The sequence below is a fragment of the Erpetoichthys calabaricus genome, chromosome 8, assembly GCF_900747795.2.
Source record: "Erpetoichthys calabaricus chromosome 8, fErpCal1.3, whole genome shotgun sequence".
Classification (NCBI taxonomy): Eukaryota; Metazoa; Chordata; class Cladistia; order Polypteriformes; family Polypteridae; genus Erpetoichthys; species Erpetoichthys calabaricus.
Genome location: NC_041401.2, coordinates 38,488,942 through 38,516,425, shown reverse-complemented (window position 1 = coordinate 38,516,425; position 27,484 = coordinate 38,488,942). Strand labels below are relative to the sequence as shown.

Sequence of the window (27,484 nt, the reverse complement as noted above, 5' to 3'; positions counted from 1 at the left end):
CTATTGCTCATTAAATTTTTTTAACTTACATTTCATTAGATCTGAATGAAAGGCAAGCTGATATGGTGAGAAGAAAAAATGTACTTGACACATTTCTAGAGTCTCAAAAGTGCAATGGTGGATTGCTTCTAGGGAGTAAATTTAACCTCCTTTAAATCTGATTAACAGAAGAGTCATTAAATCTGAAGACAAGGAGCTTATGGTTGCAAGAAACACGTTGAAGCTTTCTTTCTTAACAGCCGCAGCTTGTCAACTGAGCAGGAAGGGTTTTAAAGGAGAAAATGGTTGGGTGAAGTTCCATCAAAGATTTATTGAGTTCTTTATTTTTGAAAAAAAATATACTATAAGGTAAGGCACGCCATGGGGGAAGAAACATTTTCTGATCTCTTCTTTTTGGTTGCAAAATGAGTTTACTTTCTTTAGGGTTTAGTTTTTCCCTTTACAATAATAGTGAGATTATTTCGCTGTTTTTCTTAGTTGATGTGTTCTTATTGTTTGGTACCCTGTATTGGGCAGGAGGTTGCATTAAAAAAGATAGAATTAAGCAAGATACATACATAAGTAATAAAAAGATGTGAGCTGCTTGTTTTAAGTAAAGTAAAATTCAGAAACTCAGGTAATAGACTAGGTTAAAGGAAAGTTTTTGTAAACTAATTGTGTTATTAGCAATTTAAGATCCCTTTTCATCCAAAAAATTGTGGTTTTTATATTGCAGAATTTTTCATTGTTTTGTAACATAAATTTGGCACTTTCATTATTATATGGTTTATAAGATAGACTGATTGAAATGGTTTACAGCATACAGTAGTAAATCATCATTACACTTTGCATTTGGTTATTTAACCATTACAATAGTCAACTCTTTCAAGTCTTTTTTTGGTTCCTTTCCATATATAAAAGATTACCTGCCAACTTGTTCACTGACACCCAGAAAGGCTTCACTATATAAGAATTGACATTTATTTCTAAGATAGTTTCCCTATGCCCACTTCATCCCAGTTTGTTTCAACTTCAGCTGTATTAATTACAAAAACTCCTGTATAATACACATATAGCACATACCTAAAATAAACACTGTGTCACTACTACTAGCAACTTAATAGTGTTTTCTTACTATGGGCAATTTTGAATATTTGTTTATAATGTGCAATAAAGGCTATTACTCATATGAGTGGTTTTCAAGTGCAGCTCCTGGAGATCTTTATGCCTGCATGCAAGTTTCTGTCTTTTTTTTCTGCAAAAAGTGACATGCTCCTGCTTTTAATTGAACTGTTTTGTTCATGAAAAGTAGTAAAGAGTGGAGAAGACATAAGTGAAAATGAAAATGAATGATCAAGAGAATCGGATAAATAAGCTGCATAGATAGTTGTGTGTTTTATAAGCAAGCAAAGTCATAAATAAGCAAAACACCTTAAAATAAAATATAAGATTAAAATCTTAAGAAGTATAACATAGAAAACAGAGCAGTAACTCACATAACGTTTAGAATGAAACAAACAGGCAGTAAAATGTAATTGTAAGAATTTAAACAAGCTGTGAAACCAGAAACTGCACATTTAACAGAAACAACCTACCAGTATGTTTACTCTAAGGAACACACTACTGCAACTCAGTTTAAAATAATATTTAAAATACAATGTTCATGTTGGTCAGATATGTAATTCACAATTTTAGTTGGCTCTGTATACATGACACTACTACTACTACTACTAATTTGCCATGGTTATATTCACCTAGAAAATTAGTATTACTGCTTGATTATCCCCTTCAGCACCCCTATGCACAAATGTTGAACCATGTTTTAGATATATCTTAGACCTAAATATTACCTTTGGTCTAAATGGAATATATTCAGACATACAAAGGCTCAACATCCCTGGCTATAGGCCATTTATCAGCCAGTTAATGTTTTACTTTAATGCACTGTTCACTATTGGACAGAGCTCTATATCCTTAGCTTGATAAACCTTGCAGCTGGGATCATATGGCACTTCCTACTATTCTAGGTGCTCTTAATTAAAAATATCCTTATTACCTCAATCACTCTAGATATGAAGACAAAGTATAGAAAGTTAAAAAGCAATGTCGTATTTATTAAAGATCAATACCACCAGTAGAGAAGAGCATACAAGAAAAATTGAGTAGCAAAGTCTGGATATATATAGTCTTTAGAAAGAGCTGACTAAAAGTTAAAGATGTCAAAGATGAATGAATCACTGTAGGCACAGTGATTCACCTCCCCAAGCAGACTCACGGTCCAATCCCTCCCATCAGAAATTACCATCTATCTGCTGTAGCCAAGTGTTATGTGGGACTCCCCGTGGCCTGGTCTAGCCACTTGTGAGCCGGATCACCCTCTGGGAATTGCGCCTCATGGCCATAGTGCAGTAACTGACACTTCCTCACAATCCAGGTAATGTGCCTGATTTGGGATTCCATGAGCAACTGTTCGTTAGACACAAAGTCCAACCAATGGTACCCAAGGATTCTCCAAAGAGACACAGTACTGAATGAGACCAGTCTTCGTCTCAGGTCACTTTAGAGCATCCATGTCTCGCAGCCATATAGCAAAACAGGGAGCACCAGGACTCTAAGTACTTGGACCTTGGTCCTTTTGCAGAGATATTGGGAGCACCACACACCCCTTTTCAGGGGCCTCACGATCCCCTATTATCTCCCAATGCATCTGCTAACTTCATAGCAAGAGTCACCAGAGATATTAATGTCGCTGATGAGGTTGGCATTCCCTCCAGAGACAGGCCCACTGCTGATGGCTGTGCCCAATAGGTCATTAACACTAGAATTACCAGAGCCTACGAAAAAACTCGTAAATCCATCCCACCTTAAATCGCGTCTTAAATCCGTTTGCACCTCTCCGCTAGAGTCCTTTGTCATCTAAATGTGCTGATAAACAAAAGCTACTAGCAGCCAGCTATTCCATCCCCCCACCGACTTAGAACGAATTTCTCCTAGCTCATGGCTTGCCTTGATTTGATTATGTGGGATTGAAGTGGAGTTTTAGAGTGGAAATAATATAGTGTTATTTGGAATACACGCATTTCATGTGTGTTCCGTTCCATTCAGTAGTCTGTGCAAATACATTTTTAAAACAGAAACGTTTTTCATATTCTAATAGTAAATGACAAAATCTAGGCATAAACTATATAACGTATGAAGCCTGAAGTCCATATATCAAAGAAACACTTTCACAAAAGGTACAAATAAGAGAACACGTGCGCTGTTATTCAAAAATATAACTGCACAAAAAAAAAAAGCCGCGTTACCATGCCACATTGACATTCGTACTGCAACCGCCGCGGTGGCGTAATGGTATCAGACCCTGACTGGGAAGCAGAGGGTGGCGAGTTCGATCCCGCATGGCTCCACTTCGAGAAGTGAACTGCTCTTATTCTTACAATTTTAGAACAACAACATAAATTTGATTTCAGTCTGTAATAGCCGGTGTAACTTATGATTTGTGTGTCAGAACCCTTTCGGGGGGGGGGGGCGGGGGGGTACACTGCAGACCTATAGCGCGTCTTTATGTCAGATGGGGTTGTATGGATTGATTCTGAATGTGACTGCGAGAATGAAAAGTGAATTTAAAAAAAAAAAAAAAAAGCTAACCTTTACCAGTAACATAAGTTACACTGGCTGTTACAGACTGAAATCAAACTTATGTTGTTATTCCAAAATTGTAAGAATAAGAGCAGTTCACTTCTCGAAGTGGAGCCGTGCGGGATCGAACTCGCCACCCTCTGATTCCCAGTCAGAAGCTGATACCATTACGCCACCGCGGCGGTTGCAGTAAGAGTGTCAATGTGGCATGGTAACGCTGCTTTTTTTTTGTGCAGTTATATTTTTGAATAACAGCGCACGTGTTCTCTTATTTGTACCTTTTGTGAAAGTGTTTCTTTGATATATGGACTTCAGGCTTCATACGTTATATAGTTTATGCCTACATTTTGTCATTTACTATTAGAATATGAAAAACGTTTCTGTTTTAAAAATGTGTTTGCACAGACTACTGAACAGAACGGAACACACATGAAATGCGTGTATTCCAAATAACACTATATTATTTCCACTCTAAAACTCCACTTCAATCCCACATAATCAAATCAAGGCAAGGCATGAGCTAGGAGAAATTCGTTCTAAGTCGGTCGGGGGATGGAATAGCTGGCTGCTAGTAGCTTTTGTTTATCAGCACATTTAGATGACAAAGGACTCTGGCGGAGAGGTGCAAACGGATTTAAGACGAGATTTAAGGTGGGACGGATTTACGAGTTTTTTCGTAGGCTCTGGTAATTCTAGTGTTAAAGACTTGGGGCCTCATGTATAAGTGGTACGTATGCACAAAAATGTTGTGTATGCCCATTCCCATACTCACATTGCGATATATAAAAACTAAATTTGGCGTAAAGCCATGCACATTTTCACAGCAGGGTCCCCCATTGCATACACATGTTTTTGCTTGATTTTGCAAACTGGCGGCACCGAGCGTCAAAGCAATGCTACTATTTCTGTGTGTTCTCCCTTTTTTCAGATTTGCATCAGTGACGCGGGATTTATCAAGTATATTGAAATTAACTGTGTATCGTTTACAAATGTAATTCACTTGATTGTAATCCTTCTGTAACAATATATTGATGCACGGAATGAACAAACTATTCCAAATACCACAGCTGCTTTAGTGTTGTTACTCTTGGTGTACCACTCAGAATATTTCAACCTATTGTGTGTGTGTGTGGTATCTTATCTGCACAGCTATGCGGGCTGGTGGGTTATGTCGAGAGTGCAGAGGATTATCGGGATACAGCTTCTGGCCCTGGAGGACATTTATAGCACATGCTGCCTATAGAAAGCCACCAGCATCTGCATTGATTCCACACAGCCATGACATAGTCTATGTGAACTTGTTCCTGCCTCGCACCTGATGCTTGCTAGGACTGGTGTGTCCTTGGATGGATAGAATAATTAAACATGTATAATGCAGATTTTTCAATGTTTCATAAAAGTTTTGAAGAATTGGTGTTATAAGCTTACAGTTGCTTTTACATTTATTACAGAGCTCATTGGGTGGCAATTGGTTATGTGGGGAAATAAAACAGAAGGACAGGAATTGGGCATTGGTACATTTGACAGACAGTACTGTTGCAATAAATTATTCCATTCAGGGTCATGCATGTCCCAGCAAAAATCTTGCAGAAGGCAGGAACAATCCCTGGACAGGGAAAGCAAGAACAATTCCTGGATGAGGGCGCTAGCTCATCACTACTGCTTCACCATTGTGCCTCCACATGTTTAATACATGCTTTAATGCATTTAATTAAGAAAATTATATCAGGTATACATCTTACTATTCTAAAATGTTCAGAGAAGCACGTAGTGATTAATGACAGGATTGGGGAACACATGCCAACTTTAGTTACGATGGGATTTGAGAAACTCTAGTAAATTATCATTTTTAACATGAAGTTTATGACATTCCACTTTAATAACATAATAAACTTTATTCTTAAAGGGGAAGTTTAGAGATTAAAGTCTACATTTCAATTTTTTTTTTCTTCACTGTGTCGCTATTTTTTTTTTTTTCTGTGCGCCCTAATATGCTTCTATATGACAGTCTGACGGTGGGCTACGAATTGCCTTTTCACCTCAACTGTCTGACCACTTTTTCTCTTTTTTTAAAATTTTTTTATTTTTTTATTTATTTATTTTTATTTTGGGCACTGTGCGACTTTCTGAACTTGAACTTTCGAGTGTCTTTGTCATGCTTTATCACTCCATCACTTTCCTTTTTGTTGCTTAGAACAATGCTTAAGCCAGCAAATAGTATGTTTTTCCTTGCCTCCTCTTTGCATTCGCTTAAGTTTTCTTTTTTCCCCATGCTTTTGCCATTGTCTTTTCACAAAATGCTGAATGTAATGGGCTGATTATATTTATTTGCATATTTAAAGGGGAATAATTCTGGGAGGAGTCTGGGTGGGGCGGAAGGCGCGTGCACATGCGTTACTTTTTGCACTGACCAGGATTTATGGAGCTGAAGTGCGTGGAAGTTGGCTTATGCATGGTTTTGTGCATCTGAATTTTTTTGCCCGTACACCAAGTTTTATTGTGAATTTCTATGTACAGCATTACACATGAAGCCCCAGGATCTTGTTTTTTATCCAGGACACTCGCAAGTCCAGACACTTGGACTCCTATCTGTCTCTCAACAGCCTAATCAGAGCCTCCATTGACTCCATGAACATCACAGCATCGTCAGCAAAGTCAAGATCAGTGAATCTCTCTTCACTAACAGATGCCCCACAACCACTGGAACCCATGACCCTGCCCATCACCCAGTCCATGTAAGCATTGAGAACAGCAGGGGGAAGAACACACCCCTGATGAACCCCAGAATCAACTGGGGGAAAAAACAGAGGTTCTGCCTCCACCTTGCAAACCACTCACAGTACCAGTGTACAGGCTGGTCATGATATCCAGCAGCTTGGGGGGGGGGGGGGGGGCTGGGGTTTGGGGGGGATTCCGTGAAGTCTCAGAATGGACCACAGGGCAGCTTGATCAACTGAGTTAAATGCTTTATGAAAGTCTACAAAGGCTACAAAGAAACTCTACTGACATTCACGTTTGCGTTCAGTGATAACCCTCAGTTCCAGGATGTGGTGGACGATAAACTTCTTAGCCATAAAACCAGACTGATCCCGTTGCTGACTAATTGGAGGATCAGCACCATGAACCGTGCACCAGAGATGTCCAATGTTCTAGCTGGAGGATATGCTTTAAACAGTTGCTCAAAGTAGCCAGCCCAGCGGGTCACAACTGCAGTGTCATTCATAAGGACCGCTCCATCACCCGCCCTGACTGTGACTCTCCAAGGAACAGATTCGGATGTGTGTAATGCTTTGATTCCTCTGTGGTGTGTCACTTTCTGACAAATTCCTCTAATAAATTCATCCTTATGTTCCCTCAGATTCTAGTGCCCTGAGCCGCAGCGTTGGATTTGGTACTGTAATACTGGTGGTGCTGTGAAGGAGATTGATCACAGTGCCAAAGAGCTGCCACCTTTACTTGTCTCAGCCAAAGCAGAGAATTCAACCCTCATTTAGAGTCACCTGACTAGGTGCCAGGGTAACATTTAAAGGTTTTAGACTTCCCAATAATGCTGCACCCCAACCATTCCTAATCTCATCATGGGGTAAGGAGTACATCAGGTGTGCTGATATGTTTTCTATTAAATAAAGTGAAGTTATACCGTATGGCATGACAGAATGGTGACGTGTAGCATGTTGGTTTAACATGCAAGCAACGATGTCAAGTTATGATGTCATGTGACAAAGCTAGTGCTACTATTTCTTTCCTCGTCCCCTTCATCAGTCTTGCAGTATATAACAGTTAAAATAATGCACACCAGAGTAGGAAAAAGTTTTTTAAGGGATAATTTTTGCCGATCTTGGCTTGGCATTTTATTGAAAAGAAAGGAGTGGGAGCATTCTGCAAAAAGGCAAGAATTTTATTTTATGTAACCAGAATAGTGAACAGAACTTTATTTTCATCAAAAGTAGAAATAATACAAATAAACCATTGTAGCGATTAATTTCAGTTTTTTAAGCCTAATTAATAAACAAGTAATTGATCAAATCAAAAGAAAACCTGTTACACAGGTAGTCAAATTGTTTCAGTCCAAGGACTAGTTTTCTAATGTTAAAGGAAGAGTGGAACGTCTATAGCCAATAGCCTCTTGCATGTGTCATTAAACATTACAGTTATTACATATATTTTACTAATTTTTACTAAATGTACAGTATTTATGTGAAAAAGTTGTAGTGAGAAGTCAAGCAAAATGACACCTTTTATTGGCTAACTAAAAAGATTACAATATGCAAGCTTTCGAGGCAACTCAGGTCCCTTCAGGCAAGATGTAATCCAAAAAAATTGAAATTCTAATTCTAAGTGTTGGTGGGTCACAGATTTCAGCCAGTGACCTATCATAACTACTCATTCGTAAAGATAGCAGAACTGCCTGCAGCCTGACAACACATGTAGCACAACTGAAAAGGGACAGAGTTTGAAGAAATGTCAAGCTGGAGAAGGAGGAGACAATTGCAACAAGCAAACTGGAGCAGAGCAGGAAGGAATAGCTTTGTAATAAAAGTTATTGTGTACAAGGAAGTCAGATGATATGCTCTATTATGGAAGTTTTATACCAGTTTATAATGACAAAAAATAATTTCATAGCACAAATGTGAGGCAGCAGCCTGGATATTATAAATTAATTATCAAGTATGCATATAACAGACTGATATATTTGTGATATTTAAAAGTCACTTTGTTGTGATATGATCTGTCACCTTTTAGGACCACTTGACTCAGGCTTGTGGACCAAATGATCTTAACCTAATATTAGTTAGTGTGTAAGGTCAATGCCCATTCATAAACTATTATCAGAAAGGATAACCATTACTTGTCACATGGAGACATGTTACTTGGTGCTGGAAAGCCACCCTTTTTTTGCCTTTCATGAAATTATAAGCAGAACTACTGCTACTGTGACGAAAGGCTTGTTAAACTTTGCAGTGCATTTGAGGTACTTTATCAGCACACTTTTCTGTTTTGAGCCAATGTGATTTCCATGTTTTAGTGGTTATTAGATTTAATAATTATGGGCTAGTATGTTCTTGGTGGTGGTGTAGTCCTTTTTAACAACTTTCATACTAGCCAGTCCTACAGTCTAGCAGTCCATTTTACAAATAAGCGCATTTACATAGTATGTTTAAGGGAAGGATTAGATCAAATGCAATTTGAGTTTTAGTACTAATTAGTTAGACCATTAAGAGGAAAATGTCGGCACATAATGCAAGATTTTCAACATTCTGTGTATACATTTTAATACTAATTCAAAAGGTGCAAAGGAAACTGTTTTAGTTCTGGGCTGCTTTGTCACAGAGTGTTTTCTCTTAGCTGCCTAGTATCTCCTTTGGGCCATTTTATTTGTATAAACTAGGGGTGTTCTCAACCAGGTGTTATGAAGATGGTATTTCAGAGGGTGCAACAAAGAGGAAGACTGCATCACGATTCACCAAAATTGAGTGAGGTGCATTTTCTGACTTTGTGTTCCAATTGGTGTCTTCCAGTGTACCCTCATTTGTAGGTCATTTATTAGCTAGTGCTCCTGTTCTATGATGTAAAAGAATGAAATGCAAAATTGTCACCTGCGAATGAGCTGCAGAAATGTGCATTCTTGCAGGTTCTTGCTGCAGGTGTTTATAAAGGCAAATAACTTTTTTTTTTTTTTTTTAAGAAAATGGAATTTGGACCATGCAATGATACATAGGGAAGGGCAAGGTCTAGTATTGATTTCTGTTCAAGCCCTGATTGTGAATCATCACTGTTTTCAAGGTTTGTTTGACATTTTTGCCTGTGGGGACTGAATTGGATACAAAAAGCTGTTGCCTATCTCTCCTGCTGATGGACCTGGCAGTAATTTTTACTGTGCTGTGCATCAATTTTTGAATTGTAGTGCAGGTGGTATTGGTGGTACAAAGGTCATTGACTGTTTCATTGCTTGGCGGCACGCCGGCACCTTGGCACCCATTGCTTTACTGGGCTCCCTAATCCCCCAAAGACCTCGATCGTTGATGATTCATCATTTTGTTGCAGTGCTTGATGCTTTGTGGGATACCCTTACACCCAGATCATTAATTGAGTGTCTCTGCTTCATGAAGGGCACATTTACAAATTTATTGAGATATAAAAAGGTAAATTGCTCAATTTATATTTACATTTTATGCACTGTGTTAAAAGCTTATTTGTTTGAGTTCAATTTGTTCACCGGCCATACTGTGTGCGATTCAATTTCTGGCTCGAAAATTAGAAATTCGACTTTACCTTCAAATATGATAGTAATTTTGTAGGGGATGCAAAGATAAATCAAACATTTTCTAGCGTTTGCTGGGCATAGAAAACTAGTATATTTCACCCAGAAAAGTAAAAGTGCTAAAGAAAATAATTATTTCTAATTTTATTTTGTTGTCAACAGTATGCATCAGAAATACAAACAACTTGTTTTGTGAATTTGGGAATATTGCTACTTTAAAGTCAATTACTGTATTCATCCAAGTTTTTGTTTCTTATTTGAACTGCTGTCTCATTGGCCACAATTATAAGCTAAAAGAAAGACAAGTGAAAATGTGCGATGGTTGTCAAAAAATTGTTAACTTCCAAAAATACCAACCTTACCCTTAAAAATGCAAATAATGCAGTACATTTATATGCAGTTTATTACTTAACAGTAATAATCAGCTTAGTTTTTGAGGTATTGGGGAGATCATGCATCATTCATTCTGCAAACATTATTATACTATTACTATACAGTAATATCCAATTGTGAGTCACACTTTATATGACGTAACACTACAGGCATTATGTGTTTACTTTCTTCAATAGCCACTTGGAGGGTGTGTATAAATATTTTATGTATTCCTTCAAAATAAAGCTTCTGTGTGCAACAGCAGTTAACGTTAGTTAAATGCTTTTGCAGTGCCACTTAAACAGAAATCAGTCTTAATTTTCTTTTATAAAAGGTTATGTATAGAGTAAGCATTATTATTACTGCTAACACATTTTCTTTGGTATGTTTTATTTCATGCACATAGCTGTATGTCTTTCAGACTTACAGCGCTTTAGTTTTCACTATGAATGTGATCCATCTGTACTACTGAAATGAAAAGAGACATTCTGATAGCATAAGAACTTGATCATTTTAGCATCAGCCTCTTGTAATAAAAATCTTTGTTTTTTATGTATATATTTTGAGACCGTGTGATCAGACTGAATCCATAAATCTGAAGATTTTATTGATGTTTTCCTCAACATGAAGAGCTACAACACACATTTTTGCATCCTGAAGTCCCATTCTGAATATTCCATCTAAATTTCAGAGGTATTGCTATCTAAATGCAGTACAAGAACCCATTTATTTATTGACCATTCTCTGATGATGATGTGGTCAGCAGCCAGATTGCACAGGCACTCTGTATGAACTTTATGCTTGTTTGTTTTCTCAGCAATTACATTGTTTTGTTGTCTCAACATGAAGAGTGCCTTAAGGGGAACTCTTAATTGAATCAAGTTACATTACATGGTACATTTTACAGTAACAGATATGCACTTTTACTTCTTATGTTTAAATTTTATTTTTTAAAATGATAGGCTGCAATTTAAACTTAGGTAAGAGCATGTTAAATGTGCATCCATTTGGTTATTTCATCTTTCCTAAAAATATGAACAGATCACACACCGGCAATGTTTATGCTTTGTGAAAAGTCACTATTATTATTCTAAGTTACTCTTAGGACTTTTGTGAGTAATGACTTCAGTTCTACACATTCTGTACATGTTGGTGAAGGTTAGCACTGACAAGGTAGATGTGGCCACATCATCAAGATCAATTGATATATTGTCACATGAGGAGAGCATTCTGTATGCAGTTCTTTGTTGTTATAAATTGTAGAATGGTCTGTTTTAGGAACCGTACACTTATTTATTTATTATGTGCTCCTGGAGAAAATTCACCCTGAGCTGAGAAGAAAGTGCAGACTTCTAGCCTATGTGTTTCTGATTCTAATAAGCCCATTCCAAGTGGGGCAGCAGATAGCATACCCTTAGCTATAATCAAAGAGTTTGCTACAATAAGCTTAAGAAGGCTCTGTAGTATGATATCACTGATGGCTGTTGAAGTAATACCCTTTAATTATCCACTTTAAGAGTGTTCTGGCTGTTATCACTACTAGGTATCTTCTCATCAGTTTTGCTAGTTCCTCTGTATAAAGTACTATAAGAAGTATTGTAAGGGATTAAACTTTTGTTGTCAAATTTTTGACAAATGTATACATTTTATGCTTCTCTGAACATCCATCCATCCATCCATCCATCCTCTTCCACTTATCCGAGGTCGGGTCGCGGGGGCAGCAGCTTGAGCAGAGATGCCCAGACTTCCCTCTCCCCGGCCACTTCTTCTAGCTCTTCCGGGAGAATCCCAAGGCGTTCCCAGGCCAGCCGGGAGACACAGTCCCTCCAGCGTGTCCTGGGTCTTCTCCGGGGCCTCCTCCCGGTTGGACGTGCCTGGAACACCTCACCAGGGAGGTGTCCAGGAGGCATCCTGATCAGATGCCCGAGCCACCTCATCTGACTCCTCTCGATGCGGAGGAGCAGCGGCTCTACTCTGAGCCCCTCTCGAATGATTGAGCTTCTCACCCTATCTTTAAGGGAAAGCCCAGACACCCTGTGGAGAAAACTCATTTCAGCTGCTTGTATTTGCGATCTCGTTCTTTCGGTCACTACCCATAGCTCATGACCATAGGTGAAGGTAGGAACATAGATCGACTGGCAAATTGAGAGCTTTGCCTTATGGCTCAGCTCCTTTTTCACCACAACAGACTGATGCAGAGCCCGCATCACTGCGGACCGCCGCACCGATCCGCCTGTCGATCTCACGCTCCATTCTTCCCTCACTCGTGAACAAGACCCCGAGATACTTGAACTCCTCCACTTGGGGCAGGATCTCGCTCCCAACCCTGAGAGGGCACTCCACCCTTTTCCGGCTGAGGACCATGGTCTCGGATTTGGAGGTGCTGATTCCCATCCCAGCCGCTTCACACTCAGCTGCGAACCGATCCAGAGAGAGCTGAAGATCACGGCCTGATGAAGCAAACAGGACAACATCATCTGCAAAAAGCAGTGACCCAATCCTGAGTCCACCAAGCCGGACCCCCTCAACACCCTGGCTGCGCCTAGAAATTCTGTCCATAAAAGTTATGAACAGAATCGGTGACAAAGGGCAGCCCTGGCGGAGTCCAACTCTCACTGGAAACGGGTTCGACTTACTGCCGGCAATGCGGACCAAGCTCTGACACCGATTGTACAGGGACCGAACAGCTCTTATCAGGGGGTCCGGTACCCCATACTCTCGGAGTACCCCCCACAGGATTCCCCGAGGGACACGGTCGAACGCCTTTTCCAAGTCCACAAAACACATGTAGACTGGTTGGGCGAACTCCCATGCACCCTCCAGGACCCTGCTAAAGGTGCAGAGCTGGTCCACTGTTCCGCGACCAGGACGAAAACCACACTGTTCCTCCTGAATCTGAGGTTCGACTATCCGACGGACCCTCCTCTCCAGGACCCCCGAATAGAGTGTGAACCCTCTGTAGTTGGAACACACCCTCCGGTCCCCCTTCTTAAAGAGGGGGACCACCACCCCAGTCTGCCAATTCAGAGGCACTGTCCCTGATGTCCATGCGATGTTGCAGAGACGTGTCGACCAAGACAGCCCTACAACATCCAGAGCCTTGAGGAACTCTAGGCGTATCTCATCCACCCCCGGGGCCCTGCCACCAAGGAGTTTTTTGACCACCTCGGTGACCTCAGTCCCAGAGATGGGGGAGCCCACCTTCGAGTCCCCCAGGCTCTGCTTCCTCATTGGAAGGCATGTTAGTGGGATTGAGGAGGTCTTCGAAGTACTCCCCCCACCGACCCACAACGTCCCGAGTCGAGGTCAGCAGCGCACCATCCCCACCATACACAGTGTTGACACTGCACTGCTTCCCCCTCCTGAGACGCCGGACGGTGGACCAGAATCTCCTCGAAGCCGTCCGAAAGTTGTTCTCCATGGCCTCCCCAAACTCCTCCCATGCCCGAGTTTTTGCCTCAGCAACCACCGAAGCCGCATTCCGCTTGGCCTGCCGGTACCTATCAGCTGCCTCCAGAGTCCCACAGGACAAAAGGGACCGGTAGGACTCCTCCTTCAGCTTGATGGCATCCTTCACCGCTGGTGTCCACCAACGGGTTCGGGGATTGCCGCCATAACAGGTACCGACTACCTTACAGCCACAGCTCCGGTCAGCCGCCTCAACAATAGAGGCACGGAACATGGCCCATTCGGACTCAATGTCCCCCACCTCCCTTGGAAGATGGTCGAAGTTCTGCCGGAGGTGGGAGTTGAAGCTACTTCTGACAGGGGGCTCTGCCAGACGTTCCCAGCAGACCCTCACAACACGTTTGGGCCTACCAGGCCTGACCGGCATCCTCCCCCACCATCGGAGCCAACTCACCACCAGGTGGTGATCAGTTGACAGCTCCGCCCCTCTCTTCACCCGAGTGTCCAAGACATGTTATCGCAAGTCCGACGACATGACCACAAAGTCGATCATCGAACTGAGGCCTAGGGTGTCCTGGTGCCAAGTGCACATATGAACACACCTATGCTTGAACATGGTGTTCGTTATGGACAATCCGTGACGAGCACAGAAGTCCAATAACAAAACACCACTCGGGTTCAGATCGGGGAGGCCATTCCTCCCAATCACGCCCTTCCAGGTCTCACTGTCATTGCCCATGTGAGCATTGAAGTCTCCCAGCAGTACGAGGGACTCCCCAGAAGGTGTGCCCTCCAGGGACTCCAAAAAGGGTGGGTACTCCGAACTGCCGTTCGGTGCATACACACAAACAACAGTTAGGACCCGTCCCCCCACCTGAAGGCGGAGGGAGGCTACCCTCTCGTCCACTGGGGTAAACCCCAATGTACAGACTCCAAGTCGGGGGGCAATAAGTATGCCCACACTCGCTCGGCGCCTCTCACCGGGGGCAACTCCAGAGTGGTAGAGAGTCCAGCCTCTCTCAAGGAGATTGGTTCCAGAGTCCAAGCTCTGCGTTGAGGTGAGCCCGACTATATCTAGCGGGAACCTCTCGACCTCGCGCACTAGCTCAGGCTCTTTCCCCTTCAGAGAGGTGACATTCCACATCCCAAGAGCCAGCTTCTGTAGCTGAGGATCGGACCGCCAAGGTCCCCGTCTTCGGCCACCACCCAACTCACACTGCACCCGACCTCCTTGGCCCCTCCTATAGGTGGTGAGCCCATGGGAAGGGGGACCCACGTTGCCTCTTCGGGCTGTGCCCGGCCGAGCCCCATGGGTGCAAGCCCGGCCACCAGGCGCTCGCCATCGAGCCCCACCTCCAGGCCTGGCTCCAGAGGGGTGCCCCGGTGACCCGCGTCTGGGCGAGGGAAAACGCTGTCCAAATTTTGTATTCATCATGGAGGTTTTGTTGAACCGCACTTTGTCTCATCCCTCACCTAGGACCAGTTTGCCTTGGGTGGCCCTACCAGGGGCATAAAGCCCCGGACAACAGAGCTCCTAGGATCATTGGGACACGCAAACCCCTCCACCACGATAAGGTGGCGGTTCGAGGAGGGGTTCTCTGAACATAAGCTGTGTATATATTTGCCTGAATGGGTAAATAGGTCACATTCAAGTTTGGTGCTTGCTTTATTAATGAGCTGGTAGAACCTGATTGATTTTTAAATAAATTCAGTTAATTTGTTTCAATTCAAAAAAAAAAAAAGTGGTCTGGAAATGAAATGTATCCATCCATTTGTGTTTATACCTTCACATTCAGTTCTGTGTTGCAGAGAGCCAGTGCCTATCACAATGTCAGGTGAGAACCACTCAGGGACAGGATTTTCTCAATCGCAAGCCCACACATACTCATGCAGGGTCAATTGAGATGTTTCCAGTCAAACTAATATACACATATTTGGGATGTGAGAGGTTAAAGATGAGTACTCCGTTGAAAAATCCAGGTTCGCAGGAAACATGCAAACTGTGTTCAGTACTAGGCTCAGACTTAATTGCAAGTCTTTGGAACTGTAAAGTAACAGCACTGACTGCTTGTCCACTTTGCTGCTTTGTTTTGCCTAGTTGTTGGAGGTAAAATAAGTTCCTATTTCATTTAAGACCTTTTCAGTGTTTTAGGTGCTTCTGATGAGGTGTTATTTTATAGGTTCATTATGGTCATGTGGACAGTTTATAGTGATTTTTTTTTTTTTTTTTTTTTTTTTTTTACTTGCATGTGCTAGTTAACATGTCACTCCCCAGTACCATGATCAGTGAGTTCTGATACTTTACCTTAGAACTTCTTCTGCCTTCCTTACCTAATAAATCTCAGAACACATTTGTCATGTTTACTGAATACATGAAGTATATGGAATACAGAAGTAAACAGGGTAACAGTGTGTCTGTTGTTAATGAAACTGAGTACCAGCTGATGTCTATAAAGTGCCAATGAGTGCATTTAATCTTTATATGGTTTAGCCATTTGTACTGAGTCAAATCTGAAACTACAATGTTTTTTTTTAACTCGGCTAACACATTCTCTGATCATTGGTTGTGTATATTTAGAGTGCAGAACGTTTTTTGCCTTCGGTGGCAGCGAAGCTTCATTTTACAGAAACTTGTTTCAAGTGAGCAGATTTGGGAATCAAAGTATCTTCAATATTTTATTATATTTTGCTTTTTTGAGACTGTTAACTGTTTTAGTAAATAAGGAATTCTGAATTAAATCATCAACAAGAAATCATGACATGTCCACTTGGCAATACACCATCCATCTTCAATGCCTACACTGACTTTTATGCCAATTTAATTTCTACTGAATGAGAATTAATGTTGGTTTTGAATAGCATTTGAAGTGGTAGGGTGTTGTACTATGTTAGCCATTATGGATGCAATGAGAAGTCAAGCAAAATAGCACCTTTTATTGGCTAACTAAAAAGATTACAATATGTAAGCTTTCAAGGCAACTTGGGCCCTTTCTACAAACTGCCTGAAGAAGGGGCCTGAGTTGTCTCGAAAGTTTGCATATTGTAGTCTTTTTAGTTGGCCAATAAAGGTGTCATTCATTTTGCTCGACTTCTAATAGCATTTGAAGAAAATAATTTGATCCCAGATTTCAAGATAATTATTGTGAGTTACTGTTTATTTAAAAATTGCCAGCAGAAGTTACATAAAAATGTTCTGTTCCCTCTTAGATATTTCTGTTTTTTCAAAAACAAAATGTATTGATTAGTTTTATTTTCTAGACCTAATGGATAGAGCTCATTATCCCAAGGTTGACCTTTGTAAAATCTGCAGCTTTAATGAATTGCTACACCATAATATCAGACAGGCATTTACTTCAGCATAACACTTCAAATTATGGCAAAAGTTGCTTTGATTGACAACTGCAAAAATTGCCCTTTAATAAGTATGTGTTTGGGTGTGTGGATGTGTTTGTGTCTCATGGAAAGCTGGCTGCTTCCGTTCATCAATTGCAGCTGAAATAGTTCCCCCACAAATCCAACCTGGATTAAATCTGTTTGGAAAACATAGATAGATGGGTACGTAAAATAACGAAATGGGAACTTTTTTGCTCAAGAACGCTTCTGTCTGAAGATGAATTTCATAATACTTTGACAACATGTCTGTGTTGCATAATCATCATTGTTTTGCTGAATGTGATTACCATCTAGGGTAGACATTCTATTTAAACGATAGGCCCCAAAATTAAATTCTGGTTCTGAGACTAATTGGTTTCTTTTAAAAAAAGGTACCTTTCTGTATCTCAGTCAACTGTGCACAACTACAAACTTTAAGAAGCTTGTTGATTGTCTATTTTAACTTTATAATCTTATCTATACTAATAAAAGGCAAAGCCCTGACTGACTGACTGACTGACTGACTCATCACTAATTCTCCAACTTCCCGTGTAGGTAGAAGGCTGAAATTTGGCAGGCTCATTCCTTACAGCTTACTTACAAAAATTAGGCAGGTTTCATTTAGAAATTCTACGTGTAATGGTCATAACTGGAACCTGTTTTTTGTCCATATACTCTAATGGAGGAGGCAGAGTCACACATCGCGTCATCACGCCTCCTACGTAATCACGTGAACTAAAAAGAAGGAAGAGATTTACAGCACGAGTCAAACGCGGGAACGAATTCTTATATATTGAACCTATTTGTTTGCTCTGGGAATGCCCATCGTCAGTTATGAAATACCTAAGTTATAATTTAAAGCTTTTATGTGTATATTTAAAATGTCTTTTTCATCTAACTTTACTGTAGTATACCAGTTAATTACAAAGGCATATCATTCATTATATTTAAACATCGATCGAAGTAACTGAAACACGATGACATTTAGAGTGTGCATTATGCAGGCATCAAAGGAAGAAAGTTGTGATGGCACCTTGGGATTGATCGGCAATAACATTGCCCCTTCATTTACTTTTTTGGTTATTAAACTCTTAAAATGAAGACATTTGAGAGCATGTGGATAGGCCAGACTTTAAATAAAGGTCCTGTCACATCTAGTAGAACCAGTGGAGATGTGATCTAATATTACCTTTAAAACATCTGAAAGTAATTTAAACAACACTGTAGCTGGCCACCGAGGCTTAACTTTAAATTGAAAGAAAAAGACATGTGAAATGTGATCATTAATGTGAATAAATACTTCTAAAAATGCTTCAAATAAACTAGCTTTAATGGTGAAATGAATCAACAGGCACTTGATGAGTATATCTTTACAAGGATGTTTAAAAAAATTGATATTCCTGTTTTGTTCATGCAATCCATATGTCAGCCCTCTTGTGTTAAAAAACAAAAAAAAAAGTAATGGTATCGCTCAGCATTCAAAGTGATTTAGATGCTGGAAGGCAGGATTGTTTAAAAGTGTACCTGTGAATCAGGGAAACCATCGATGGCCAGTGACATATAATTTCTTTAGTGATTTTTGGTTGCATTTGTCTCTGCTTCTTTTGGAATACACCATCACTTCTTGAAACAAGAGGAAGTTGAGGGAGCTTGTGTTCTGATTTGATATCAGTTTAAGAGTCCTAGTATCTTACAGGTTAGATATGGGTTTTTATACTATGGAAATGTGTTTATTTTTTGTGGTTTTGGTTGAGCCCTTCTGTTCAGCTGGTACTTTGGACCAGGGAGCAAAACATTAAAAAAAAAAAAACACACAATTTTTAGCTCTGAGCATTATGCAATAATGCACACTTTCACACAATTTAATTGTCTTTTTTTCCTTTTTGTCACTTCTTAAAAAAAAAAAAAAAAATTGCAGATGTGCATTTTAAAAAAGTTCAGCCTAATAAAGGAAAGCATGAATGGCAATAGCAAAAGCTCCTTCAAAGTGGTCCACATATTTGGTATGCTGTAGAGAACTTAAAGTAACTGTCTCAAGTCAACATCAGTAAAATGTGTTTAAGGATAGTGGTAATTATTTTTAGCTGAGCCTCTGCTAAACCTAATTCTTTGACCATTTTTTTATTAGGCTTCTTATTCATTTGTATCTTGCACCACGCTTTTTAACAGGAAGGCAGAATACTATTAAAGTCTTGGGTAATTGTTATGAAATGTGTGAAAAATAAGCTTCAATAAAACAAAACAAAAAAAAGAGGTAATACCCACTATTTAAACAAAAATATATACATTATTTGCATGTATTTTTGCAAGCAAATGTTTTCAAACTAAAGTTTCTTTGGTAACACTTCCTTTATGTTGCACAGTATGGAAACACTCTTTTTAAACCTTGGATTCCAACCTCTGGCATGCAAAATATGCATATACAAAATGAGAACTGTTTAGGAAAATATTGGAGCTGGTCTGTTTGGTTTTCAAGAGAGCTCCTTGTGAGTTAAGTTCTCTTGTACAGCTGGTAGATTTATTAGCTTCATGCAGAAACTATAACCAAACACCATAAATGGTAAATAAAGAAGAGTGAGGAGGGCAGCAGTCTTTTTTTTCCTTGCTCATTATTTTCTTGGCAGCAATCAAACCTGTTAAAGCAGGACAGTCTATCGATTGCTTTAATCGAATACATAAGAATACTAGAACAAAGAATATTGTACTTTTGATGTTGTTTCAAAGTACTACATGTACTGTATATGTTTAATGCAAAAGTTGTATTTGAATGAGGCCATGCTTTGTCCATATTGATAAGAATTGTATTTGATGGATATCTGACTTGCATTCATAATGTAATAATCTGCCTGAAAGACCCCATTCCTAGCACTGTCATAAGTTATTATAAGATGTACTGTTCTGTAATAACATACATTTTAAGGATGCTACCTATATCTTCTTTAGTGCATGATAATATAGTTTTGTATACATTTCAGTGCTCTATCAGAGTGCATATTTCTAAAACGAAAAGAGTTTGATTTTATTGATTTATTTTTAGTACATCAGACTTTGAGCAGATGTGGCAAAGTATAAGTAAGTAAGTGGAGACAGATGAAGAGATGTGGGGTTGATTTAAGTGTGTTTTATATACAATGTAGGACAAGTTCATCTCAAAACTTAGAAGCAGTTGGAAATGAAAGAAATCTTTGAGGTGGATAAATAAGGAGCTACAAAGAAAGATAAAAATGTAAAAATAGCTTTATAAGGCAAACAAGAGAAGTAACTCCAGTGCTAACCATATTCATATGAGAGTGAAAGATGACCCAGATATTCTTTCACTATTTGAGAAGTAAAAAAGCACAGTCAAGGAGGAGGAGAAAAGTATTAGGAATGGTATTGTTGAGCTAAGATACATTGACAATGAATAGCAAATGCTTTGAACTAGCACTTTGATTGTTTATACATGCGAAGAAGTCAATAATCTTCTAAAAGTAACAGAGACTATTAAGTAGGTACTTGGTCACTTGGATATTGTAAAAAGAAAGAACCGCTTGTATTAAATATTATGCAGTCTAACAAATCACTGGAACGAGAACATTTACACTCCTGTGCTTAAGGGACAAAAGTGAGTACGTATATAAACCACACTAGGGAAATTTCTAAATACTTTGTATTAAAAGTGTGATCGAGCTGCTAAAATTGTCCTGAAAGCCTAATGTGCATCAAAGATAAATTAATGAAGCCTTTATCAAGGGAAAGAGTTAGCGGTAACATGGGTTCAGAAACTGAATGAGAAATGGCCTAATTTAACAAAATCAATCAAGTTTTCAATTTGACTATTATCAGTAAAAGGACTTTGCAACATGGTGAAAGTTGTATGGATCTAACACAGTATTATGAAGGCAGTCATCAGAGCAGTAGCAGCAGATTCTGTCTTCTGTCTGTGGTTCAAATGTATGTGCTGCTAAAATGCCAACTGGCTATTTATATATTGTATGTTATTCCAAAGCTGAGAATAGTGTGAATTTTAATAACCACTTATATGTAAAACTCTCAAAATGATGTATGTTGTAAAATAAGTTTGCCGTAATATTAGCTGTCTTGGATTGTTGTATCCCAACTTGCTAATAGAAGACTAGGGTGTTTTCACTATCACATCCTTATGCATACTTTGATCAAATTCTGTTCCACATAACTCCAGTTCCATTGAATGTAAAAGGTTTGCATTTCAATATAACTGAGACGTACTATGGCAACTGTAGTATATTGTGCTAAGTGGGAGAGAGTAACTACATAGTGCATTTTTTTTAAACCCACAAATTCATAAGCAGAAACTCTGGAAATGGTTCTTTTAATTAAGGTAGCTGTCACTAGAAATTAATAATCATGAATGTATTTAATGCCTGAACGTACCTATTTGTTCTTTCCATGACCCTCGGAGCAGGTGTATTTTTATCAGATATATAAACATAAAACTTTTCACTGAAGGGATTTTCATATTTTGTTTTTGAAAAGCAACTTGAATTGAAATCTTTCAAAGGCCAGACTTATATTTTGTATGTTTGGACAGAGATGAGCAGCAGATAAGTCTTGTTTATGTAAGAGCAAGGAGAAGAACTGTGATTGCTTATTTTAGCTATCTGGAGATTTTGTGTGTGTGGGTGAAGTTGATCATGCTCAAACATAATGATGGAAAAGATTTTATGTAACCAAAAGAGAACAAATGCTGACAATCCTGTGCCATCTTAACCATGCTTTCAAAATTTTTAAACCCTTTAAGTGTTTTAAAAACTGGTGCCTACTTTGATCCTCTCAAGTAGGTAGAGTATACCTTGTAATTTAAATGATGGGGAGATATACAGTATCTGTGGTGGGTTGGCACCCTGCCCAGGATTGGTTCCCTGCCTTGTGCCCTGTGTTGGCTGGGATTGGCTCCAGCAGACCCCCGTGACCCTGTGTTCGGATTCAGCGGGTTAGAAAATGGATGGATGGATGGATATACAGTATGTCCCTTATTTGAAATATATTTATTGTAAATATTCAACAATACATCTTTGTACCGCAGCTAAGTTGAATTATTTTTAAAATCTTAAATTGATTAAAAGACTTGTGAAAAGTATTTAAAAACTAGTTTATATTTATGTATTACTTAATATAAGCATATTAAGTTATTGGAACCCACTCATGTTCAAATAATCCTTTTACTGCATTCAGTGTGAGAAGTATTGTATATATGTGAGTCTTAATATACAGTAATCCCTCCTCCATCGCGGGGGTTGCGTTCCAGAGCCACCCGCGAAATAAGAAAATCTGCTAAGTAGAAACCATATGTTTATATGGTTATTTTTATATTGTCATGCTTGGGTCACAGATTTGCGCAGAAACACAGGAGGTTGTAGAGAGACAGGAACGTTATTCAAACACTGCAAACAAACATTTGTCTCTTTTTCAAAAGTTTAAACTGTGCTCCATGACAAGACAGAGATGACAGTTCCATCTCACAATTAAAAGAATGCAAACATATCTTCCTCTTCAAAGGACTGTGCGTCAGGAGCACAGACTGTCAGAAACAGAGAGGAAAGCAAACAAATCAATAGGGCTGTTTGCTTTTAAGTATGCGAAGCACCGCCGGTACAAAGCTGTTGAAGGCGGCAGCTCACACCCCCTCCGTCAGGAGCAGGGAGAGAGAGAGAGAGAGGGAGAGAGAGACAAAGAAAAACAAACAGTGAAAAATCAATACGTGCCCTTTGAGCTTTTAAGTATGCGAAGCACCGTGCAGCATATCGCTTCACGAAGCAGCTGCACACAGAAGGTAGCAACGTGAAGATAATCTTTCAGCATTTTTAGACGAGCGTCCGTATCGTCTAGGTGTGCGAACAGCCCCCCTGCTCACACCCCCTACGTCAGGATCAGAGAAAGTCAGCGCAAGAGAGAGAGAGAAAAGTAAGCTGGGTAGCTTCTCAGCCATCTGCCAATAGCGTCCCTTGTATGAAATCAACTGGGCAATCCAACTGACTAACCCTAACCAGAAATTAAAAGACCCATTGTCCGCAGAAATCCGCGAACCAGCAAAAAATCTGCGATATATATTTAAATATGCTTACATATAAAATCCGCGATGGAGTGAAGCCGTGAAAGGCGAAGCACGATATAGCGAGGGATCACTGTATATTTTAAGTGAAAGTCATAATTTTAAATGAATTTGGCTGAAAGGTGCACAGGTAGCATTTATCCTAGAGAGTCTGTAGAATGAACCTTTTAACATTTGTATCAATGTTTGTATTTAGTCCAGTGTTTATACAGTTCCTTCACAAGCAATGGTACCCATACTGCCAGTTTAGAGCTTTTGCGCAATACTGTGTGCGTGTGGGTTAATATATAATGTGTACCTGTATATGAACTAAATGTGTTCATACAGCTTTTTTTTAGACCAAGGCACAGTCAGTTTTTCTGTTTGGCAGTAACTTTGTAGATCTTTTCAGCGAAGTCTACTCCTGACCATATTCCAGAACTGTCAAGTAAATAATATCAATGATGATACTGTGGAAGCTTGCCACTGTGTAGTGTTCACCTTGTTTCCAACATTCTAAGTCATTGTGCAAAGTAGAGTATACTGCAGGTCAATAGCATATCAAGCTATAAAACCAAATGACATAAATACATGAGGAAAAAGCTTTATTATGGGCTTGGCCAGCAGATTGTTAATGACATTTACCAGTGATGGTTATCTGAAGTGTTTCCAGCTGTTTGTTGAGCCATTTTTTTGACCTGGTTTGTGATGTCTTTATAATAGAAGATAGATAAGTGCAAAACATAAGTTAGAAGCATAATTACAGTAATATTTGGTACTTTTTGTTTTTGTTCTCAGATGACAAGTAGGAGGGTGAGACACTTTGCTTTGAGTTCATGTTACTCATTCTCAACACCTTATTTCTTACCTTGCCTTTCCACTCACTTATGTTGTCTTTTAATTTGTGTGGGGTTTGCACTGTGATTTTTCATACATTGTGAATAAACAGTCACACATATATCAAAAGACTCCCTTGCTTGTGTGTGGCCCTCCAGTGTAGTTTTACTTCTGCAAGAGACATAAACAAATGTGTTTTTTTTTTCTTCAAGGCTGATGCTGTGTCTGTCTTTTGGTGTGCTCTTTGTTTGAAATAAAGGACACAAATTATTATTCTTGTGACTTCTGTTTACTGACTTGACTTTCATCCGTGTACTGACTAGAGTTAGCTACTGTAATAAATGGTGCATGCAATCTCTAGTGCAACTGAATGTGTTCTGAAAGTGTAAAGAAATTCTGCGTGACTGTTAATGTATTACTTATCCAATCGCCTATTAACTCTCTTTGAACATCAGTCTGTTGCTTATATATTAAAAATGGATATTTTTAAAGGATGAGGAATTGTTTTGAAAACTGTCTGTTATTTTTAAACAAATTTAGAAAAAAATATTGCTCTTCAGCACTGGATTGCTGCAGCATGCAGTACAAGTAACTGATATTATCATAGCTGGAAACATTGTACCATTTAATAATCTCAGAACGTGTTTAGAAATCTGCCTTTATTTTCTTTCATATTCTTGTTTTCTAAGTACTCCCATGGGGCCTGAAATGTTTATGTGTGGACTGGGGATACAAACTCCCACGTCCCTAACTGTTTGTTCGGTGGCTCATGCAATTCTTTACAAAAAACATTTGCTATAGATAATGCAAAAATTATTTGGTTTTAAATGCATTTTAACAAAACTGAATCAATTTTTATTTTGTGATTATTATAATAGTAATGTTTATTGTACATGTGAAAATTGCCTGAAGAAGAGTCCTGAGCTGCTTTGAAAGCTTGTATATTTCAATTTGTTTAGTTAGGCAATGAAAGGTGAAATTTTAATATCAAAGTGAAAACAGATCTTTGTGAAGTGTTCTATATTAGTTACAAATGTAAAACACAAAACAAGTGATCACATAAGCATCATCCCCTTCAAGTCTGGATTTAGCAGATGCACCTTTAGCATCCATGACAGCCTGGAGTCTGTGGGCACAGGTGTCTGTCTATCAGCTTTGCACAACAGCATACTGACATTTGTCTTCATTCTTTTTTGTAGAACTGCTCAAGCTCTGTCAGGTTGCATGCTGATTGTGAATTAAAAGCCTTTTTCAAGTCTCAGAATTTCTCAACTGAATTGAGATCTGGACTTTGGCTTGCTCACCCTAGGACATTAACTTGGAGGTTTTTAATCCTTGGGCAGCTCTAGTTTTATGTTTGATGCCGTGTTCTTGCTGGAAAACTAATCTTCTGCCAAGGTGTTAGGTTTCTTGCAAGTTGCATCAGGTTGTCCTTCAGGATTCCCTTGTGTTTTATTGCATTCATTTTACCTGCTACCCGCACAAGCCTTTCAAAGCATCTCCACGGCTTTATGATGAGGATGATGTGTTTTTTGTAACGTGCAGGGTTTGGTTTATGCCAAACATGCCATTTAATATGATTGCCAAAAAGCTACATTTTGGTCTCATCAGACCCTTGAACCCTCTTCCAACAGACTTCAGAGTCTCCCATGTGCTTTCTGACAAACTCTAGCCATAATGTCATGTGTTTTTCTTAACAGTGGCCTTCTCTTTGCCACTCTCTCATAAAGCTGCGACTGGTGAAGTACCCAGACAATAGTTGTTGTCTGCACAATCTATCCAAATTCGGCTACTGTAGTTTGTTCTCATTGGTCTCTTGATGGCGTCCCTCACTAGTCATCTTCTTTCATGATCACTCAGTTTTTGGTAGACTGAGTAGGAGCATTATCATTCAAATGTGGTCACTACTTTCATCATCATTTGTGAATTACTCAATGGGTTTACAGTTTTACCTGTAACAGCTGCTATCACTTTCTACTCAACAAGAGCATGTGTATAATTTTCTGAAATCCTGCCAATAAAATATTTTAATTTTATATTGGACTGTTCCTTTCATTTTGATTTTTCAGCTATATCTACTGGTAAATTGTGGAAATTGTTTATATGTTGTGTTTAACCTTTAATATTTAACTTTTTAGGAAGTGTTTAAACATGAAAAATATTTCAGACATTTTTGTGAAATTCTTATTTTATTTGTATTCAGAAAAAGAAGCTACAAAATGCAGCAAGAGCTCAGAAGAAGAAAATCTAAACAAGAAATTTGCACCTGTGTTTGTTAAAGGCCTAAATGATCTGCAAGTTATGGATGGAAGTCAGGTCAGGATGACAGTGGAAGTGAGAGGTAGGCAAGTGTATACAATTTCAGTTAATGTGTTGCCTGTCACTGTTCTTATGAAACTTATAATAAAATTTTGATCCGCTCGTATTATGTTGTTTCCCCATACCAGTAGCTCTTCCTAGGACTGTTGCAGATTTTACCCTTGTCCCTTTTGTACTTTTCTTGACCTTGATTACGTACACTGCCTGGCCAAAAAAAAAAGTCGCCACCAAAAAAAAAGGTCACACACTCTAATATTTCATTGGACCGACTTTAGCTTTGATTACGGCACGCATTCGCTGTGGCATTGTTTCGATAAGCCTCTGCAATGTCACAAGATTTAGTTCCATCCAGTATTGCATTAATTTTTCACCAAGATCTTGCATTGATGATGGTAGAGTCTGACTGCTGCGCAAAGCCTTCTCCAGCACATCCCAAAGATTCTCAATGGGGTTAAGGTCTGGACTCTGGTGGCCAATCCATGTGTGAAAATGATGTCTCATGCTCCCTGAACCACTCTTTCACAATTTGAGCCCAATGAATCCTGGCATTGTCATCTTGGAATATGCCCGTGCCATCAGGGAAGAAAAAAATCTATTGATGGATCCATTGAGTTCCCTTCGCATTGTGCATGTGGAAATGCTCTTACTTTCACTATTAAACATAGACCTGAGTTCTACTGTTGTTTTTCTTCAATTTGATTTCACCAAACATTTAAGTGATCGCCGATCACGATCATTCAGGATTTTTTTCCGGCCACATTTCTTCCTCGAAGACGATGGGTCCCCACTATCCTTCCAGTTTTTAATAATGCGTTGGACAGTTCTTAACCCAATTTTAGTAGTTTCTGCAATCTCCTTAGATGTTTTCTCTGCTTGATGCATGCCAATGATTTGACCCTTCTCAAACAGACTAACATCTTTTCCGCGACCACGAGATGTGTCTTTCGACATGGTGGTTTAAGAAATGAGAAGCAACTCATTGCACCAGTTGGGGTTAAATAACTTGTTGCCAGCTGATAGATAATCGCCCATGCAGTAATTATCCAATAGGAGGCTCGTACCTATTTGCTTAGTTAAATCCAGGTGGCGACTTTTTTTTTTGGCCAGGCAGTGTATTATTTCTATCATCTAGGAGTGATGTAATATAGAACAAGTTACCGTACAAAGTGTGAATTTGCTGTAAAACAGAAATTGCTTTTGTTCCTCCTCAGTGGCTTTAAAAAGTATCACTCTATACTAAGAATCAC

At 39.3% G+C, this 27,484-nt stretch overlaps 1 protein-coding gene across 2 annotated transcripts in view; it reads left to right on the top strand.

The window, feature by feature from the left end:
- Positions 1-27,484, top strand: part of mylka (myosin, light chain kinase a) — a 260,728-nt gene that overhangs the window by 134,607 nt on the left and 98,637 nt on the right. For both annotated transcript variants that reach the window (XM_028806474.2, XM_028806473.2), the window contains one exon: positions 26,122-26,259. In XM_028806474.2, the coding sequence (XP_028662307.1) occupies positions 26,122-26,259 (138 nt within the window). The remainder of the gene's footprint in view (positions 1-26,121; positions 26,260-27,484) is intronic.